Source organism: Saimiri boliviensis, chromosome 8 (genome assembly GCF_048565385.1).
Source record: "Saimiri boliviensis isolate mSaiBol1 chromosome 8, mSaiBol1.pri, whole genome shotgun sequence".
Classification (NCBI taxonomy): domain Eukaryota; kingdom Metazoa; phylum Chordata; class Mammalia; order Primates; family Cebidae; genus Saimiri; species Saimiri boliviensis.
The window spans coordinates 5,410,850-5,432,900 of record NC_133456.1 but is presented as its reverse complement, the minus strand read 5'-3'; the positions used below and the strand labels follow the sequence as shown (position 1 = coordinate 5,432,900).

Below are 22,051 nucleotides of genomic sequence, written 5' to 3'. Positions count from 1 at the left end.
TAGTTAGGTGGGTATACTAAATGGGAAAGTGAAGTGATTCACAGACCTTACATGCATGCCTGAGAAAGGCAGGGGCTCAGGCCTGCCCCAACTCCCCTACCCCAAACCCTTCCAGAAGCCCTATACTGGCTAAATGTTAGGAGGATACTGTGCACACTCTCCTAAACTCTGGCTAGGCTTCTGCAGAAGACAGAGAGAGGTCACATCAATGGCTCTTCCAGAAAGGTAAATAAACTAGCCAAGAAGCTTTCTTCCCTAGACCAAACTTCATGCTCAGGTCAAGCTCCAAGGTAGAGTCAACTATGCATAACCAACAAAGTATATCACTGCTGCATTCCTTATTCACAGTCTACATAGGAAAAGTAAATGGACCTCTACTGCTTTTCAAAGATGGTAAGGGGACAGAAAAGGCACTTTACACTTCTTTAGAGTCTTCTTCAGCCCTTGGCATGTAACTAGGAACATGATAGGTACCCAATTAACCCTCACCTGATAATTCACCAAAATCATTCGTTCCTTGCTCTGTCACAAATGCCTACAGCATAATCGCATTTGCAGTATGAGATTTGAGTTGCAATTACAAATAAGTGAAATAGAATTGTCTGAGGTAAACTTGGAATTTTGGCACCTACAGACAAGCATAATGAACAAAAAGTCCTTAATAAAAATATTTAAACACGTGCTTTACTATGACACCTAATGCTTTGCAAACGCTTTCAAGGTAACTTAGTCCTGAAGGTGAACTAAAATCCACCACCTCCAATATACTGTATCTAAATACATTTAGTGAATGCAGTGCAGTCCATCCACCTTACCAATGTACATACCCTTTATCACCAGAATCCTAGTACATGCCCCCTACTCCTCAGCACAAATTGAGTATCAGTGAACTGAAGACATGTTTCATATTTCCAAAAGCTCATTCATTTCATTAATCACTGGGAACTCCTTACTCCCAATACATGTGCAATATTTTATGAAATGGTAATATCTAGACAGAGAATCTCAATCTAAATATCCTGAGATGCCCTTGGAGTTTGCTATAAGGATGAGGAAGTGAAAGGTTGTATACTATTCAGGTTATGCAGACTTTGCTAGAGAAAATTTTGACATTTTCGTCAGCTCTGATAGAGTACGTGGCTTCTCAAAGATAAAAACCCTGGAGAGAGTTTAAAATGTTTGAGAAGACAATTTTATTTATTATTTGATACATTTCTAAATTTAAGCGAGTTCTAAATCTGGCCATCACGTGCACTGTCCAACTCTTCATCTCAGAGACTTACTGATTTCTATTGGTCTTAGGATTCCTTAGAAACTTTTATATTATTTCACATGGATATTTCAGAAAGCTTTTCTAAGGGATGAATCCATGAATTTTAATTTCTTTCCATTCCTTCTCAGATAATATGCACTCATGAGCCAATAGTTTTTAGGGCTTGAGCAGTTATACTTTTTTTTTAGACAGAGTGTTACTCTGTCACTCAGGCTGGAGTGCAGTCACATGAAAACACCTCACTGCATGCATGACCTCCTGGGTTCAAGTGATCCTCCCACCTCAGCCTCACGAGTAGCTGGGACCACAGGCACACACCACCACATCTGGCTAATTTTTTAGCAGAGACAGAATCTTGCCATGTTGCTCAGGCTGCTCTCGAATTCTTCCTGCCTCTGTCTAACAAAGTGCTAGAATTACAGGCATGAGCCACTATGCCTGGCCCAATTATACTTTAAAATAGAAACCATCAAATTATTACTTCTAAAATTTTACAGATCCTAACTAGTACCATTTTCCCATCCGCTTTGGAGACTAAAGTCTCCAGTAAAACTAAAGGAATTTATAGAAAGGGGAGAATTTGTTTTAATTCCATAAAGGATGTACTCTGACACTACATAAAAGTGCCATGTGGGTCCACTATGGTAAAATATCATGAATTTCTCAAGGGGCCACAATAGAGGTAGGAAGTGAAGAGTTGAGTGTGGAGGTCTAGAGAGTCCCGGAGGCTACTCAAGCTGCTATTGAAATGGCTAGTTATAAGCCTGGCACGGTGGCTCATGCGTATAATCCCAGCACTTTGGGAGGCTGAGGTGGGTAGATCATGAGGTCAGGAGTTCGAGACCAGCCTGGACAAGATGGTTAAACCCCGTCTCTACTACAAATACAAAAATTAGCGACGCATAGTGGCGGGTGCCTGTGATTCCAGCTGCTCAGGAGGCTGAGGCAGAGAATTGCTTAAACCTGGGAGGCGGAGGCTGCAGCGAACGACATTCACGCCACTGCACTCCAGCCTGGATGACAGAGTGAGACTCCATCTCAAAAAAAAAAAAAAAAAAAAAAAAAAAAAAGGAAAAAGAGATAGCTAGCTATAAACAGAGGCAAGACAAGTTAACTCTCCAGATCATAAAAGTCTTTCTGGATTGGTCTTGGTCTACCTAATACTAGAACTAAGGCAAACTTCTAAATATATGTCGCACAAGCATATTTCCCAGCAGTGGCTGTCCTTTCCTCCTCACCACCTTACCCACACACTCCCTTGCTAGGGAATCTACTCATCATGCCCCTTTCTCAGAGAGACCTTTTCCATAGCTCTGCTGAGGGGGCGTGGATGTGTGACTCACTCCCTTGGCCACAGCTGACTGAATCTAGAAGAGACTAGACTCAGGCTAAGTCCATTGGATTCTTGGTTCTCTGAATTCGAAGTCACGACAGAGCAACTCTAGGCCATCCCTGGTGAGCACTTGAATGAAGAAGACACACATACTTTCCCTGAGTGCCGCTTTTTCACCGGAGATACATAAAAATAAATATTGAGAGAGAAAATAAGAGCAATAGAGATGTGTATGTGTGTGTAGGAGAGACACAGCAGAGACAGAGATGGAGACCAGCTTTGTTCCTATTCCTCATCATCTTCCAACTGACCCCTGATTCCAGTCCCATGTGATACCTGAATGCCCTACCTACCCTTCATGTCCAGAAGGTTTCCTTATATGCTCCCAGTAAATCCTTCCTCCCGAACCCCCGCTTTTTCCCCTTAAACTTGAATGGCTTTCTGCTACTTGCAGCCATATTTTCCCTTAAATGAGGGAGAGTGAATAAATTAGTAAATAAATGGTCTGGATTCTCAAAAAGAACAAAAAAGAGATTTCACAGGAGAAAGTTGCTGGGAGAGGCAGAAATCAGGAAGGCTGGGATCCAAGAGAGGAAGATCTGATTTTGAGACACAAGACGTGGAACAATCCAAAAGACAAAGCCTGCATAGTGTGATCATCCAGGTAAGGTAGAATCCAACTGAGGAGGAAGTTGAGAGGTGCCTACTGAAGGCCTCCTGGGCTAGGAGGCCAGCAAGGTACTCTGAAATTCCTGTAGAGGTAAGGACAGGAAGGAGTTCTAAAAGGATTAATGAGACATTCTCATTGAAGTCCAATAACCCAAAGTAAAGAGGTGCCCTGATCCTGAAGCTCTGCTCTTGTAGATCTAGGGAATTTGTCAAAGTCACAACCACTGAAAGGATCTGCCAGGCCTTTAATGAGCATCCTGAGAGATAATCTCCCTCATTCCTCTGCCACCTGTGGTTTTAATTTTCCAGCCAGTCCTGGAGTTGCTTCCTCCCATCCTTCTGGATGGGTTTCCAAGACAGGAGTGCTCCTTCGGCATTCTCCTCTGCTCATTTACTTGACAAAAATGTGTTTGCTACCTGCTGGCCCTCCCTCCTCACCTGTTCCTTGCTTCCTTCTTCATTTTTGTTCTCTGTCCTTTCTGTAAACCTCTTTGACAGCATTCTTAAGATACTGTCAGGCAATACACCGCTTCTTCCACTCTGTCTTACAGCTTCCATTTCAGCACCAGATTCCTTGGTTTTCAAGCAAGTTTATTATTTTTCCCTTCATGACAGTGGAAAGAACACATTTTAGAGCTAAGCATACCTGAGGATCAAATCCCAGCTCTATCAGTGAGGCCTCAGGCAAGCCACTCAATCTCTCTATGACATGTTTCTCTTCCATAAAACAGAGATGTCATGTGTCTTCCAGGACTGTTGACCTCACACACATCGAAAGAAACTAGCAAATTCTTGGCAAATAGAAGATGCTAAAAAATGCTTACTTCCCCTCCCCTTTTGTCAGACATGGACAAAAACTACCATAAAGTCAGTGAAAGTGTAAAAAAAATTATAGGTTTATAAAATAGGTTTTATTTCTGAGTTGTCCATTTCCTTACAAGACTGATCCTTATTTACCAAATGTCTACTTCTAACAGAATTCAAGATATTTTAAGATTCATGATTACTAATTCATAATTGGAAGAATACATTTTTAAAAAGATATCATTGATAATTCATTCTTTCCCATACAATGATGAATCATGTTTTAGTTTTTATATCATCATTTTTATAAAAACACATGCATTTTGATCATCACTTCCCAAAGTGAAGGTAAAGCACTGAGTGAAGGCAAAGTATGATATGCAAAATGATGATACAGTAACCATCTAGTTAGCTCAGTTTCTCGACCTTGTACTCATTGAGCCAGGTAATGTCAGGGGCTATCCTGTGCACTGCAGGATGTTTAGCAGCATCCCTGGCCTCACTGGCTACATGCCAGAAGCAACGGTCCCCCAAGTTGTAACAGTCAAAAATGTCTTCAGACACTGCCAAATGTCCCCTGGGGAAAAACTGAGCACAGTTGAGAACAAGTTAACTTGTTGATCAAGTTAACTTGATCAACATATAGTGCCAAACCAGTGAGCTCACACTCAGCCACGGGCTTGCAAGAGGAGAGGTAGCTGCCTCAGTCTTCACTTCTCACCAGATCTTTCCTACTAAAAAGCAAAATGGCTGCACATCGCTTCCAAGACACAATCAAGCACTGGCTTCACAGAGAAACAGAAGAAATTGCACGTGCCAGAATTCGGTTGTCAGACTGCCCCAGCTCTGTTGGCTGCATGCCCGCGCTCTGCCTAAAAACCTACTTCCCAAACTTTTGAAATGCTTTCCACAGATTTCAGAACCTGACCTTTACAGCAGCTTTATCTGTGTGTGTCTGTGAAATAGATTTACAATTTTCTATATTCCTGCGAAGTCAAACCACTTATTGAGTACAAATGCCAACTGGGGTTGGTGGGAATTTGCACACAGATGTCAGTGGACTCTGAAACAAGAACACAAGAGCTCCACCTGCAACTAATTATAGAAACTAAAATTGTGTTCTGGCCAGAAGAGGCCACGTTGAGAACCCACCCCATCTGCTTTGGCCCATAAAATCACTCTGTTATTTTTCTACTGTCAACATAGACTTGTTTCTTAAAATTCTCTGAGGATGCTGTTGTTAGGGAACAACAGTGAATATTTTGGGGGTGACAACACCCCTTGCCTTTCCCTCTTGCAGTTTGGTTTCAGTAAGTACCCTTGGCACAAGTGAGACTAAAATCTAAAATAATCTATTCATTGAAAGACTCTGAAATGGTTTTTTTTTTTTTTTGGTTGCTTATGTGTTGCTGCAATCCCATCACCCAAATAAAGTGATCCAGAGATAAAATTGGAAGATGGAAATCATTTAGGTCTCCCAAGGTCCAGCACACAAGAATGTTTATTTTCCTACCATTAGCCAAGTCTTTCAGAAGAAAACCTGGGAATAAAAATCTGTAAGACCACTAATGTGGTGCACATGGCTGATTCTAGGACTGACTACAAGAGATTACTGAGGCCCAAATCAGCTGGCATCTGTGACAAAGATGTATAGTTCACTTCAAATCATTCTCCTACCTTCTAGCAAACAAAGAAACCAACTGCTGGCTCTGTGCCATCTCATCTATCTTCAGAACCAAAAGAAGTTTTCACTCATCTATGAAAGGCATTTAAAATTGTAGTTTCCTTCTAAGTAGGTCATCCCCTAAGTCTGGACCAAACTTCTTCCAGCTCTCTGGAAAAGTAGACAAAAGCTACAGTTCTCTGAAGAGCTAACTAAGGAAGACTGTTTCAAGATGAGAAAGATGGACTCTTTTTCTGTCCTTCTGAGATTCAGCATGCCAAGGCATGTTGTAGTGCTAAATCATGTTATCCAGTTCTAAAGCCATGTGCCTATGTAACATTAGGGAAAACACACACACACTCACATTTCAACTCAGAATTAAAATGAAACACCTTACACACAGACGGAACATATGATTGACTTCTTAAGTTCTCAGGCATGACTGATAAGCCCTTAAAATATTTGGAGAGCAGAAGTGACTAAGGACAGCTCAAGTCAGTGCAGTTGACATCTGTTTTTGTCCTGGAACATCTGGTTACCCTTCATCCCAGTTTCTTTATTTATTTATGTTGGAGACAGAGTCTTGCTCTGTCACTCAGGCTGGAGTGCACTGGTTCAATCTCAGCTCACTGCAACCTCCGCCTCCTGGGTTCAAACGATTCTGCTGCCTCAGCTTCCCAAGTAGCTGGGACTACAGGCATGTGCTAACACACCTGGCTAATTTTTTGTATTTTTAGTAGAGACAGAGTTTCACCGTGTTAGTCAGGATGGTCTTGATCTCCCGACCTCGTGATCCACCCACCACAGCCAGTTTCTTTAAAGAACTGCTCCTCTCTCAGCACCTACAGTTCTAATAGGGTCATCAATCACACAGTAACCTCTTCCCACACACCTGCCCCTATCATCCCCCCACAACACACACACACATACACATTCGCCAAGTCCTGGAAGGAAGAATATGACCAAGGCAGGATCAGAGTCCCCCCATGAACTTTCCAAGTGGGAAGTGAAGACGTAAGGCTCTCTTGATCTTTCAATTGTGACCCTCGGGTACTGGCAGCCAAGACTGCCCACCACACAAAGGGAAAAATGAGGCTCACACATAGACAGAGGCAGACATTGAGACCCAGAGATGAAGCAATCAATGGTGAGAGACAAAGTCCTACTACAGTTTAAGGCCCTGGATCCAGTAACCTCAAGCTCCACATCTGAGCTTTTCTGCAATTTTGTTACAAGAACTAAATTGTAACAATTTTGTTACAAGAACTATCCTTTTTTTTCTTGACTTAGGCAGGCTTTGAGCAGCATTTGTGTCACTACTTCGGAGTCTTGCCCAAATTAATTAGCAAGGAGGTTTCTTCATTTGAATGTATGTGTAAGGTGCCTTAAGATTTCATTGAACCTCTCTGAAGCCATAGCTTGTTGGGGTGGGAGGAGGTTATCATGACTGGCAATTACTATGAATAACTTTATCAATTAATGGTTTCTGATGTTTTATCAGTTGGTGAGCTGCAAGTAACAGAATGCCCAAACAACAGTGACTTAAAGAACTCTGGGTTTATTTTCTCACATGACTAGACATCTAGAGGCAGGTCATTGCTGCTGTTGGTGCAATTGCTCAGAGATGGCAGCTCACACATCTCTGGACTTATCTGTTCCTTTCTTTCTTTGGCCTTTCTTTCATGGTTATAATGTAGCTGACACAGCTCTATCCATCACATCAATCCTCAAGACAGAAAGAAGTTGGAGAGGAGCATTGCTGGTGACATTTGTTCCTTTATCAGGAAAGAAAAAGCTTTCTTCGAATCTCCCAGATTTCCACTTGGGTTTCATTGGCCAGATACTTGAGGAAGAGGAGGAGGAGCCTGAGCTGAGCCAGGATTTCTCAGAAGTATACTAGTGGGAAGAAGGGAGCGTGAGAAAAGGTAAGAGATACGACAGGTCTGAGGAGTGAGTACATCCGAGTCCCTGGCACCATCAGGGCACTTTGGAAAACCCAGCCACGGAAGGAACCACATCCACCTTCACAGGTCTCCTTTAAGGTCTCACTTCCAGAGATGCTCCTGAGGCAGAGCAGCCTTTTCCAACGTGTGGCCTTGTACCCTTATTTCTAGGAATATTTATAATTTGTAACAGATGGGACTGTTGTGAAATGTGTGTATGTATATTCACTCCACTCCCCCTCTGCCTTGGCAGGGAATAAATTTCCTCCACATGACTGACTTTGGGCTTGGTTACATCACATGCTTTAGCCAACAGAATGTTGGTGAAAATGATGAAAGCCAAGGCTTTTAACATGTTTGTGGGGTTTGGTTGTACATTTGGCATCTGTGATCCACCATGAGAAGATGAAGCCCTGAATAGCTGCTGTTCCAAGGAGAATGTGGAGACATGGAACACACCTAAACCCAACTTCCAGTCTAGCCTAAGTTATAGCCAACCTGTAGATACGTGAGAGAAAGATAAATGCTTGTCTTTTCAAGCCATAGGTTTTGAGATGGCTTGTTACATAGCACTATTGCAGCAGTAGCTGCCTAATATGTAGGTACTTAGTTTAAGTTGTGGCCAAGTGCAGTGGCTCATGCCTGTAATCCTAGCATTTTGGGAGGCTGAGGCAGGTGGACTGCTTGAGCGTAGGAGTTCAAGACCAGCTTGGGCAACATGGCAAAACCTCATCTCTACAAAAAAGAAAAATTCGCTGGATGTGATGGTGCCCACCTGTGGTCCTGATGCTACTCGGGGGCTAAGGCAGGAGGATCGCTTAAGCCCAAGGAGGTCAAGTTTGCAGTGAGCTGTGATCATACCACTGCACTCCAGCCTGGGCCACACAGTAAGACCCTGTCTCAAAAAAAAAAAAAAAAAAAAAAAGTTTCACAGTGGAGTAAGTAGAAAATTGGTGAGTTAAACAACTTTAATATATATTTTTGTCTTTCAGGTTTTTTGTTTATTTCTTTTGTAGAGGCAGGGTCTTGCTATAGCTCCAGCTTGTCTCAGACTCCTAAACACAAGCAATCCTCCTGCCTTGGGCTCCCAAAGTGTTCGGATTATAGGTGTGAGCCACTGTACCCAGCCTAATAAATATTTTTAACTGAAAGACAGCAGTTCATGTGGTGATACGTTGTATTAGTCTGCATATGTTATGGGTTGAATTGTGTATCCCCACCCAAGAAAAAAATACCAGCACCTCAGAATGTAACCTTCTTTGCAGATAGGGTCTTTACAGAAGTAATAAATGAAGCCATTAAGGTAGACTCTAATCCAATATGACTGGTGTCCTTATGAAAAGGAGAAATTTGGATGCAGACACAGCCACCCACAGAGGGCAGATGATATGAGGACACACAGGGAGAAGATGATCAAGCACTAACCAAGGAGACAGGCCTGGAATAGACCCTTCCCTCACAGCCCTCAGAGAGCCAACCTGCCAACACCTTGATCTTAGACTTCTTCCCTCCAGAACTCTGAGACAGTAAATGTCTGCTGTTCACATCACTCAGACTCCAACATATCTTTTTGTAGGGAATATACAATTCAACCCCCACAGATCATATGCAGTATGAATTTACAGGATAAGCATAGCCAATATGTCATATGTTACATTGGACTGACAAGAAAATCCCTTTTGAAAAGTGTTATTTCCCTGCACACACCTTGGAAATACTGGCTTTGAAGAATCCATGATTTCTTAGACTTATAGTGGCAGAAAGAAAGGAGCCTGGAAGAAGGTAAGGGATAAGGCAAGTCTGAGGAGTGAGTACATCTGAGTTCCACCTGCAAACCTGATGAAATTCTATCACTCACTTCCAATTAACACAACTCATCATATCTGGACATTCACAGTGAAGTCAGTATTTTAGAACATAGTTGAATGACCCCTGTTGAAATTCCCCTGCAGGCTGGCAGCACTTTTGGAGGTCGAGGTGGGCGGATCACCTGAGATCAGGAGTTCATGACCAGCCTGGCCAAAATGGTGAAACCCCATCTCTACTAAAAATACAGAAATCAGCCGCACATGCTGGCACACAACTGAAGTCTCAGCTACTCAGGAGGCTGAGGCAGGAGAATTCCCTGAACCCAGGAGATGGAGGTTGCAGTGAACTGAGATTGCACCACTACACTCCAGCCTAGGTAGCAGAGCAAGACTCAGTCTCAAAACAAAAAAGAAAAGAAATGGCCCTGTGTTATACAAATAAAAGAAAAACAATAATAATAAAGGAAACAGAAATGTGATCCATCTCAATCTTTTCAAGTTTCATGTTTAAAATAAGAATCAACAAATCCTATGTTGAAACTGGATGAAAAACTCATCAAAAACTCATATTAATATTGATTTAGAGTAGATTCCTTCCTATTGAGTTAAGCCAGAAATAGAAATGATCACATAACCATTGCTTAAAAGCTGTAACATTCCCCAGACAGGTTTACTTACACTTCTTGGGTTACATTTCCCAGTGACCTTGTCCCACTTCTGCACATGCAAGGTGGGTAAATATTAGATCTAGTACAATCTCCTAGTGTGTGATGCTATTTATATTTCTGCAGAGCCTTGGCTAGCCATGCACAACCTAGGAAAATGTCTAAAAATTGCTTTATGTATGCCTAATTTGGAAGAAATCCATTAGAAATACAAAGTTAATAATTGCACAAAATACCAAGGGAATACGAAAAGTCAATAACACTTATGTACCAAACCACGGGATAGAAGTTTTTATGAACTTTCAGAAAATATATTCACTCCTGTTTTCTCTCTTTGATTTCCATCACACAATGAAGATGTAAAAAATAAAAAAGACAAACCTATATTCTTTTAGAGAAAAGAGGTTCACTTTACTTCCCTACTGTTGTATCTACCCTCTCATCAGCCCTGCCCCCCATAACACCTATCCCAACCCCACAGGCCACTATAAATAATAAGGGGCTTCCTCATGTGGCAGCAGAATATCCGTACCCAATACTACCTCCTCACCTCTCCCTTGATTGTTCTACAGGTGTAATGTAGAGAGCATGGCCTGTGGTTTCATGCCATTCCAAAGAATTAGCTGTCCATAATCCCTTGCCCCACCCTCCTCCAATGTAAGAAAACACATCTTGAAGCAACAGCCCAAGTGACAGCACCAAGATGACACTGCATCCGCGCACTCTGGTTTATACTAACAAGCACATGATTCTAAATTTCAGTGCTGCGACTCTTAGCAGTAAAGCAACTGTCGTTATATTCATGTAAAACTGCATGGCTGAGAAGTGAGGCCTTGGAGGGAAGCGGGTGGAGGAGAAGTGGGAATGGAGGGAGGGATGGCATATCCATGTAAGAACTGAGTATCAACCCTTTGCACATAAGAAATTTGGTCATAGCCACCTACCCATTAGCCTCAAGGTTCCAAACAGTCCTGCACTTCCTGTAACATGGAGAGGGAGTTCAGCATCCTCCCTTAGATCTGGAGTTGGGTTCAACTCCCTTAGACAGAACCATGAGGACTTCAACATCTACTGTAAATAAACTAACGAGCAGGAGCCCTTGACAACACTGCACATAAGAAGGAAAGGGCTGTGGTAGTTACCATTATGTTTACAAAACTATGAACTTTCTATACAAGAGCACTTAAATCTCCTCACCTATACCCTATAACGGACCTGCTTCCAATTTCTCTTCACACAGAACAGTTCAAATTGTATTAGATCATCCGAACTTAGGTGAGTGAAATTCTAAATATCTAAATACCCCTGAAAGAATTACTTTGGTAGATGCAATCTCTGATTATTGTGGATAAGAAACCATAATCAAATGTCCCTTATCTCTTTTGTATTTCCTTCTTCCATAAAGAAAGTTTCCATGATTTTTCCTCTAAAAGGAAATTAAGTTATGGTAAACGGTAAAAACCCTAAACAGCTCAAAAACCATCTCTAGGAAAAAGAAATAAATTCTTAGTTAAGAATAAAAATTCTGGCCAGGTGCAGTTGCTCACTTCTGTAATCATGCCACTACAAAGAGTAACATGTCCGTAATCCCTTGCCCCACCCACCTCCATTTTAAGAAAACACATCATGAAGCAAAAGTCCAAGTGACAGCACCAAGATAACACTGCACTTTGGGAAGCTCAGGTGGGAGATCACTTCAGCCCAGGAGTTCAGGCCCAGCCTGGGCAATATAGGGAGACTCCATCTCTACAAAAAACTACAAAAATTCACCAGGCATGGTGACACACACCTGTAGTCCCAACTACTAGGAAGGCTGAGGTGGTAGAAGCGACTGAGCCCAGGAGATCAAGGCTGCAGTGAGCCAGGGTCACACTACTGCACTCCAGTCTAGGTGACAGAGTGAGACCCTGTCTCAAAATAATAATAATAATAAATCATATTCTTAATTGTCTTATCAAAACCAATCATTTTTTCATCTAGCATGTGTGAAGTAGGATCTTTCTATAATACTAAATCACAGCTCAGGGATCTTTTAAGGAGGTCGTGAACATAAAGTTAAGATTTTAGACTTTGGCATGAAATAGACCAATGCCTTAAAACCCAGCTCTGCTGCTTACCAACTTTGTGAACTTGGACAAGTTGCTTATTCTCTCTATATATATGCTTCATCTGTAAAATAAGGAAAGTTCTAGTACCCACCTCAGATGACTGATGGAATCACTAAATAAGATAATGTACACAAAGCACTAAGCACAATGCCTAGCACACAGTAGGCCCTCAACAGGTGTCTACTGGTACCACTAGCAGCATAATAGAAACAACAGCAATAGCAGAAGTTAGATTGCTCCCCAAACTTTATTTCGCTTAGATCCACTTTGGGCAAATATAAAAACCCCACTGATAGTTATCCACCATATATCTGTCTCTCCTCCCTTTCCTGGACAGAAGAGAGGATTCCATCTCCCAACCCCCTCAATTATGTCACTTTCAGTTCAAAGAATTAAAGAAACAATGTGCCACCTCCAGTCACTCTCTTCCCCTGCTGTAGCAACCCTTGAAGCCACACATTGAGATACAGAAATCCTGGATCCTGAGCCACTGCATGGAAAAGACCTGTCCTATAGAGTCACTTGACCTGCTTCATACTTTAGGCAAATAAGAAATAAATCTCTAATATGTTAATCCACTGAGATTTGAAGTCTGTTGGTTACTGCAGCAAAACGTACCCTATCCTGACCAACAGGTACCCCTATACTTCTAAAAGGGATCCTAATATACTTCCAAAAAGGGAATACAGTTTTTTTTAATAACTTACTTTTTGTCAATCTTTATATTTTTTACTTTGTAACACATCATATTTCAAGTAAACTTTTCAAAATCTCCATCCTTCTTCCTCAGTTTATATTTTTTAATCTAAAAGAGAACATTACATTTTACTTGTATTAAATTACAGATTAATACCAGAGCTTTCACCGAGTCATATATCACACAGTCACATTTCACCTACAATACCCAAGGTATCCTGTGATCACAGTACAGACCAGAACAAGGAAGGGATAATGGAAGTGCCTCAAGCATCCACACACTCCTGGCATATGGCAACATGAGACAGTTAAGTGGAATTATGAATATCACCTACTCTAAACTGAACTAACCCTCATGAAATGGACAAGTGGTTCAAAATGTTTTTAATGAAAGTGAAAAAGGTTTTATATATCATTAAAGTGTATATGTATTATTCTGCTCTATCTCATCCACATTTAACTCTTTGTGAATGTCATAGAAGACATATAATATGTTGGCAGCATAAAGCATCCTGTAATTTATAAATAAACATATGTGCATAATTGGGGTCTGTGCTCAAAGACAAATTTAATGGAAGAAGCATGAGACATGTCACTTTGGAGCTAACAGTTGAGAGAAGAGCTTTCAAACTTTTTGTCCCTACTTGCACCATTCCTAAACTGCTTTAACAATTTTAAAAAAAAAAACTAAAATGAAGAGAAAACCAGTACAAAACTGGGGGAAAATGTGCACTATAGAAACCGGTTCATAAAGACTTCATGAACCAGCAAAACCAGAAAGAAGCAAAAATGATACTGAAGAGCATCATTTCAGAGTAAAGAACAAAGCTTTCAGTTCCAACTATAAAGTCACATTTCTCCATCTGAAAACCAGCCTTGGCTCTGTCAGATAATCACAAGGATAAAGTGATTTTTTTCTACACACAGAAGGAAAACAAAAGACAGATTTTCATATAGATCAAAATGTTTCCACAGGTGCTTAAACTCCAAAGAAGTGGTAGCCAGGGAAACAGGAGGATCAGCAGATGACTCCAAGTAAGGCAGAGCACTTCATTAGACCAACATCAAGGCCAGTTATTGGAAAACCACTTGTTCAGTCAACTTAGAGTTGTTCAATTTTTTTCAGAAAGTTAAATAATATCTGGGAGTTTTCGAGCCATGTGGTATCACACTTGTTATGCCGCAGCTCTTAGCACTTCTATAAGCACCAGTAACAGATGAAGCTGGGGCCAAGCATGCAATCCCAGAACTTTGGGATTTCTCCTTGAAGCCAGGAGTTCAAGACCAGCCTTGGCAAAATAGCAAGGTCTTGTCTCTACAAAAAAGAAAAAAAAATGGTTTTAATTGTCAGACTGCAGTGACATGTGCCTGTAGTCCCAGCTACTCAAAAGGCTGAGGTGTGGAGGGTCATTTAACCCCAGGAGGTCAAGGCTGCAGTGAGCTATGATTATGTCACTACACTCTAGCCTGAGCAAAGAGCAAGACCCCATCTCAATAGAAAAGAGGGAGAGACAAACAGAGAGAGAGAGAGAGAGAGAGAGAGAGAGAGAGAGATGAAGCTGGAATTTAAACCCAGGTATGTCTGATTCCAAAGCTCTTATAAAAATAGCAGCATTCTAGGAAATAGAGTAAGCATTTAAAAATAAAATAGCAGCAAATAAAAGGGGCCTCACAGAAAAGGTAGGATTTGAAAATGAAGGCTGGCTGGGATTGAACAAAAGGTGGCAGGAAACGGGGGTGCTGAGAAGGCCACCAGTGGAAGGGAGCAGCAAGAGCAAGGGCATGGCAGTGCCAAACCTTGGGTGTGTGCAGGAATTACCGAGCAGTGGTGCAGAAAGCACAGATGTGGAGGGAGGCGGCACAAGACAAGGCTGAAAAGGTTGGCCCAGGCCTTCTAGTAGAAGTGCTATGGGCTCAGTCAAGAAGGTAGGCTGTATCCTGGAGGCAATGAGTAAAACTGAGGGCTTTAAAGCAGGGAAATAGCATAAATGCAGGCAGACAACAGGAACCTGTTCTTCCTGTGGCATGAAAGATGGATCAAAGAAAAGTATCTACTTGCACATAGTAGATAGTTAATTAATGCTGAATGTATGAAGGCAAAACACCAAGTTAAACTTCATTGTGTATCTCTAACATAACAACCCATTTTAACCAATCCCATTTCATATTGTTCAATTTGCTACTTAGATAACAAATTTCACTCATTCTAGAAGGAAATAATGGTGCTGGTGCTTCAAAATAAAAATTGATTCACCAGTCAGATGTGGCCCTCTAAATGTTCCTGTCAAAGTGTTTATTCTTGCAGAAATTAACATTTTCTTCTTCTATTCAAAAGGAGGCACATCTGAACAGCTGTTGCAACTGCTGAGAAAGATAACAAAGTTAACCAAGTACAAAAGTTAGGAAATGAGGAGTGATTCTCCCCACCCCACCCCCTCCCCTTCTGCAACCACGTGAAAAGGTTATTGGAAAATAAGGAAATCACAAGCTGTAAGAGTATATTTCCTATGCTCTCTCATAGTGCCCAAGTCAAACACATACTAAGCCATAACCTTCTTGATGACGCCAAATTTTCTTCTGTACAGGTCATGGTACCTGCAAAGCATCAACTACTCAGTGAGAAGCCAAGGCTGAAAAATACTGAGATGAGTCATGACCTACCTGATTTTCTTCATGGGAAACCCTCATCTGCTCCTTGAGGACAGACATCCGTGCTGCCTCTTCTTTCCTCAAGACTCTCTCCTTCTTAAGCTCAGGACTCCAGAAGGTCTTAATACTGTTCATGGAAGATCCCAACTTGCTGTCCTTGATGTCAAGCTCTTTCCGGAGGAGGTCATTCTCTCTCTGCAGTTCCTTCAGCTGGGCCTGAAGATCTAACATTGTGCTGTCTCTTACCTGCCTCAACATGGAGGGGACCTGGTGGTGATGATGATGGGATGAGCCAGTCAGACCACCATGTTGATCTGTGTATGAAAGGACGTCTGTGTGGGAAAGTCCAGCAGAAGCAATATTGGGACTACTCCCCATGGTTGTGACACGGCCTCCATACACAGCTCGATTTGTAGCCCTTCCCAGAGTCATTGTGCCCTTTGGGTAAGTTGTTGAAGCCACCCCTTCATGATCACTCAGGTACATGGGTCCAGACGTAGCATAGGCTGCATTGAGGGACTGGATATTCTCCATAGACAGAGTCTTGCCTGTTCCTCCACCTCCCCCACTACTTGTTCTTCGGTGGCCCAAACGAGGAGACCTTGGCAAACGAGGGGATCTGGAAGGGCTACCTTCCAGATTGGTGATTGTTCTTGCACTTCCATACATTTTTCTTCAATTATGAGGTGTTACTGAAGAGAAGAAATGCTATACTAAGTTGGGATTTGAGCTAATATTTCCACGATTGTCCAGAATTTTCACTGCATTCTTTTCACAGTCTGTACCAGAAAATAACTTCACTCAGAGACCTGAAAAGTGAGAAAAAGAATAATTAAAAAGAAATTTCTTTACAACTCTAACTGCATTATATTTTTAAATATATACTGATAGATGAACCTATGTAGATAGGTGATTAATAATAGAAAGAGTCACAGCTATAATGTTCATTTACAAAGAAAAGTGACTCTCAAACTTTACTACTACACGTGAAAGTTTTACAAATTCCCTCACCCTGCCCCTAAGCAAGATAAAAATTCTCAAAGTGAAAAGTAAGGTCGATTCCTCAGGAAAATGAAGCTCTCCATATTGGTTTGTGCTAAGGTTAGAGTTGGAACCTCCAGAAAATCCCCCATGGAAGACCTTAGCTATAAAATGGTCCCTCCTTCGGGGTATAACCCCCATAGGCATGTGGTTTGAAAGTCACTCTGAGGAGCTGCTGCTTCCTCAGATGTCAAATATTTGGCATTCATGTTGTTACCTTTGGCTCCTATACTCATTACAGACCTCACTAATCCACAACAGTCCTCCTTTCCACTAGGTTCAGAATTTTTCTCAACACAACACTCTAGATGGCTTATCACCAATCAGCTGGCATTGACAAACGAATTGAAACCTCCTGGCTATCCTGGAGCTAGAAGAAAGAGAGGTAGGTCAGCCAATGGGATGCCTAAACACATAGCCAGATCCTCAGTGCTATTACCAGAGAAAACAACAGTCCTATCTCTTTCCCCTTTCACACACGTCTTTCAGGCTGGCCTCTGGAGAATTATTTCCCATTTTGGTTGACTTTAATATTCATATTAACAACTTCATATCCATACAGAAATGGCACAGGAGAAGAGGTTCCTGTCATGATTACTTAAGTATATTAGTGAAGATTTTATGTAGCTGGGGCTACAGCACTGTAAGTATCCCTTCAATTTTAGCATTCATATGGCCTTAATGGGGCTCATTATGGCCTCCTGTTCTTCCTCTTAGGACGTCTTTAGTGTGTTTTCTTTTTCTTTAGCTTTATAACAATAAGAGAACAAATTCGAGAATGGCAAGCTGAGGTTCAAATCTCCATGCTAATACAAACTAGCAGAGTAACCTTAGACAAATCTACCTTGTTATGAGCTTCTACTCTGCAAACAACAAAATGCAGGTAATACCACCTAACTCATAGTATTTTAAGAAATAAGAAGATGTTTATAAAATACCTAGTTTGATGCCAAGAAGCAAATAGTCAATAAATAGATTTTGAAGGTGAGTGTCTCAATGAGATAAGTACATTAATAGCAATATACAGGGACATCTTTTATTTATTCACCTGCCTATCATTCATCCCTTTCCACTCTCCCAAATACACACTTTCTGGTAATACTGTCACTATTTTCCTTACAGAAATTGTTCCCAACCCCCTACTCACAGTTCATCAGGTTTGGGTAAGGTTGACTCCCTTCACTCCACCATCCTGGATGGTGCAAGGGGTGAGAACATGACCCAAGCCTGCTCAAGCATCATATTCTATCCTCCAGACATAGAAGGAGTGATGGGCATGTAACCCACATTGGTCCAACAAGACTCAATACTATAACTCTGGTTGGAAGAGTTGGGAAAGATAAGCTCTTCTTCAGCTGGAATTCCTTACTTTCAAGATAGAGCTCTAAGTACTACAATGTGGAAAGGGCCTCCCTGAGGGCGAAGACAGTACAAGAGAACTAGACTTAAACTTCAAAGAGTGCAAAACCAGACCAGATGACATCACTTCATACTCTAGATCCAGCAGTCATAGAAGTTAACATTATCTATCATCTATACATTTGTTCCCAATCTATTTTAGTTACATATGCCAGGTGACTGATTGCATTAACGGTACCAATTCTTTACTCTTGCTTTTTTTTTTTTTTTACTATTGTACTTTAGATTCTGGGGTACATGTGCAGATCATGCAGGATTGTTGCATAGGTGTGTACATGGCAAGATGGTTTGCTGCCTCCATCTCCCTGTCATCTATATCTGTCATTTCTCCCCATGTCATCCCTCCCCAACCTCCCTATCCTTCACTGTCCCTCCCCTAATCCCCCACAGTAGACCTCAGTATGTGATGTTCCCCTCCCTGTGTCCATGTATTCTCATTGTTCAACACCCACCTATGAGTGAGAATATGTGGTGTTTGATTTTCTGTTCTTGTGTCAGTTTGCTGAGAATGATGGTTTCCAGGTTCATCCATGTCCCTACAAAGGACATGAACTCATCATTTTTTATGGCTGCATAGTATTCCATGGTGTATATGTTTCATATTTCCTTGTCCAGTCTATCATCGATGGGCATTTGGGTTGGTTCCAGGTCTTTGCTATTGTAAACAGTGCCACAATGAACATACATGTGCACTTGTGTTTATAATAGAATGATTTATAATCCTTTGGATATATAAACAGTAATGGGATTGCTGGGTCAAATGGAATTTCTATTTCTAGGTCCTTGAGGAATCACCACACTGTCTTCCACAATGGTTGAACTAATTTACATTCCCACCAACAGTATAAAAGTGTTCCTCTTTCTCCATATCCTCTCCATCTGTTGTCTCCAGATATTTTAATGATCACCATTCTAACAGGTGTGAGATGGTATCTCAATGTGGTTTTGATTTGCATTTCTCTAATGACCAGTGATGATGAGCAGTTTTTCATATGTTCATTGGCCTCATATATGTCTTCTTTTGAAAAGTGTCTGTTCATGTCCCTTGCCCACTTTTGAATGGGTTTGTTTGTTTCTTGTAAATCTGTTTTAGTTCTTTATAGATTCTGGATATTAGCCCTTTGTCAGATGGGTAGATTGCAAAAATTTTTTCCCACTCTGTTGGTTGCCGGTTCACTGTAATGATTGTTTCTTTTGCTGTACAGAAGCTCTGGAATTTAGTTAAATCCCATTTGTCTATTTTGGCTTTTGTTGCCAATGCTTTTGGTGTTTTAGTCATGAAGTCCTTGCCTACACCAATGTCCCATGTGTGTCCTTGCATGCGAGATGGGTTTCTTGAATACAGCACAACAACGGGTTTTGACTTTTTATCCAATTTGCGAATCTGTGTCTTTTAATTGGGGCACTTAGCCCATTGACATTTAAGGTTAATATTGTTATGTATGAATTTGATACTGCCATTTTGATGCTAGCTGGTTGTTTTGCCTGTTAGTTGATGCAGTTTCTTCATTGTGTTGATGGTCCTTACCATTTGGCAAGTTTTTGGAGTGGCTAGTACTGGTTGTTCCTTTCTATGTTTAGTGCTTCTTTCAGGAGCTCTTGTAAGGCAGGCCTGGTGATGACAAAAAATCTCAGCAATTGCTTGTTCATAAGGGATTTTATTTCTCCTTTGCTTATGAAGCTTAGTTTGGCTGGATATGAAATTCTAGGTTGAAATTTCTTTTCTTTAAGGATGTTGAATATTGGCCCCCACTCTCTACTGGCTTGTAGGGTTTCTGCCAAGAGATCCACTGTGAGTCTGATGGGCTTCCCTTTGTGGGTAACCCGACCTTTCTCTCTGGCTGCCCTTAGCATTTTTTCCTTCATTTCAACCCTGGTGAATCTGAGGATTATGTGCCTTCAAGTTGCTCTTCTTGAGGAATATCTTTGTGGTGTTCTCTGTATTTCCTGGACTTGAATGTTGGCCTGCCTTGCTAGGTTGAGGAAATTCTCCTGGATAATATCCTGAAGAGTATTTTCCAGCTGGGATTCATTCTCTCCATCACATTCAGGTACACCTATCAAATGTAGATTAGGTCTTTTCACATAATCCCATATTTCTTGGAGGCTTTGTTCATTTCTTTTCACTCTTTTTTGTCTAATCTTGCCTTCTCATTTTATTTCATTGAGTTGATCTTTAATCTCCAATATTCTCTCTTCTGCTTGGTCGATTCGACTATTGAAACTTGTGTATGCTTCACAAAGTTCTCTTGTGTTGTTCAGCTTCATCAAGTCATTTATATTCTTCTCTAAGCTGTTTATTCTCTTTAGCATTTCATCTAACCTTTTTTCAAGGTTCTTAGTTTCTTTGCATTGGGTTAGAATATGTTCTTTTAGCTCAGAGAAGTTTGTTATTACCCACCTTCTGAAGTCTGCTTCTGTCAATTCATCATTCTCCATCCAGCTTTGTTCCCTTGCTGGTGAGGAGTTGTGATCCCTTGGAGGAGGAGAGGCATTCTGGTTTTTGGTGTTTCATATTTTTTGTGCTAGTTTCTTCCCATCTTTGTGGATTTATCTACCTGTGGTCTTTGTAGTTGGTGACTTTCGAATGGGGTATCTGAGTGGACGTCCTTTTCATTGATGTTGAAGTTATTTCTTTCTGTTTTTTAGTTTTCCTTCTAACCATCAGGCCCCTCTGCTATAGGACTGCTGGAGATCCACTCCAAACCCTGCTTGCCTGGGATCACCTGTGGGGGCTGCAGAACAGTAAGGGTTGCTGCCGGTTTTTCTTCTGTTATATTTGTCCCAGAATGGTACCCGTCAGATGTCAGCCTGAGCTCTCCTTTGCAAGGTATCTCTTTGGATATACAGGGGTCAGGGAGCTGCTGGAGGAGACAGTCTGTCCCTTATAGAATCTCATGTGCTGAGCTGGGAGCTCCACTGTTCCATTCAGAGCTACTGGGCATGTATGTTTAAGTCTGCTGCAGTGGAACTCATAAATGCCTTTTTTCCCAGGTGCTCTGTCCTGGGAAGGTGGGGCTTTATTTTTAAGTTCCTGACATGCTGCTGCCTTTTTTCAGAGATGCCCTGCCCAGCAAGGAGGTAGCCTAGTCATAGTCTGCCAGCAGAGGCATTACTTAGCTGCTGTGGGCTCTGCTGAGTTGCTGTGTGAACTTCCTTGTGGCTTGTTTACAGAGGTACAGTTAGAACTGCCTTGGTAATGGTGGTCTGCCTCAGCAATGGTGGACTGCCTCCGTAATGACGGGCTGCCTCAGTAAAGGCAGATTGCCTCAGTAATGGTCAACTGCCTCAGTAATGGCAGACTGCCTCGGTAGTGGTGGACTGCCTCAGTAATGGCCGATGCCCTTCCCCCCACCAAGCTGAACTGTCCTGGGTCCAGCTGTGCTTGCAGCAAAACTCTCAATCCAGAGCGTTTCAGATTTCTGGTCTTTGTTGGGGGTGGGACGTCCTTTTTTGGGGGTGGGACATCGCATGGCTCCCTGTTTCAGTCCCCCCCTTTTTTTTTCAGTTAAATGGGTCACTCTGTATCCCAGGTGTTCCAGGTGCCTGTTAAAATGGCCACCTGGATTTGTGTGAGTTTTTGTGTGGAGATCTGCAGCGTCAGCTGAAACAGCCATTCTGAAAACTTGCAGCACTTTTCAGCCCAGGAATCTCCTGGTCCACGGGCAGTAAAAACTCATCTGGAAATGTGGTGATCACTCACCCTCTGCATTCTTCTCACTATGAACTGCACTCCGGAGCTGTTCCTATTTGGCCATCTTGGATCCCCCCACTCCTGCTTTTATGTATGTCTTGGCAGTGTTTTCCCAATGTGATGCTAGATTCAGTCATGTGACTTTATTTGTTCACTAAGGTGATAACAAATGTGAAGCAAGCAGACACTTTAAGAAAAACATGTGTTTACTCTCTTGCTCATTTTCCTCTGCCATACCAAATAGAATATTCCCAGTCTAGCCTGACAGAAGTTGAAAAATGTAAAA

General features: G+C 41.7%; 1 protein-coding gene across 11 annotated transcripts in view; it reads right to left on the bottom strand.

Annotated features, from left to right (window-relative positions):
* The window catches only part of ERC2 (ELKS/RAB6-interacting/CAST family member 2), a 970,127-nt gene that overhangs the window by 912,246 nt on the left and 35,830 nt on the right, over positions 1-22,051 (bottom strand). For all 11 annotated transcript variants that reach the window (XM_074403633.1, XM_074403639.1, XM_074403634.1 and 8 more), the window contains exon 2: positions 15,624-16,420. In XM_074403633.1, coding sequence (XP_074259734.1) covers positions 15,624-16,280 — 657 coding nt within the window. In that variant the 5' untranslated portion in view covers positions 16,281-16,420. The remainder of the gene's footprint in view (positions 1-15,623; positions 16,421-22,051) is intronic.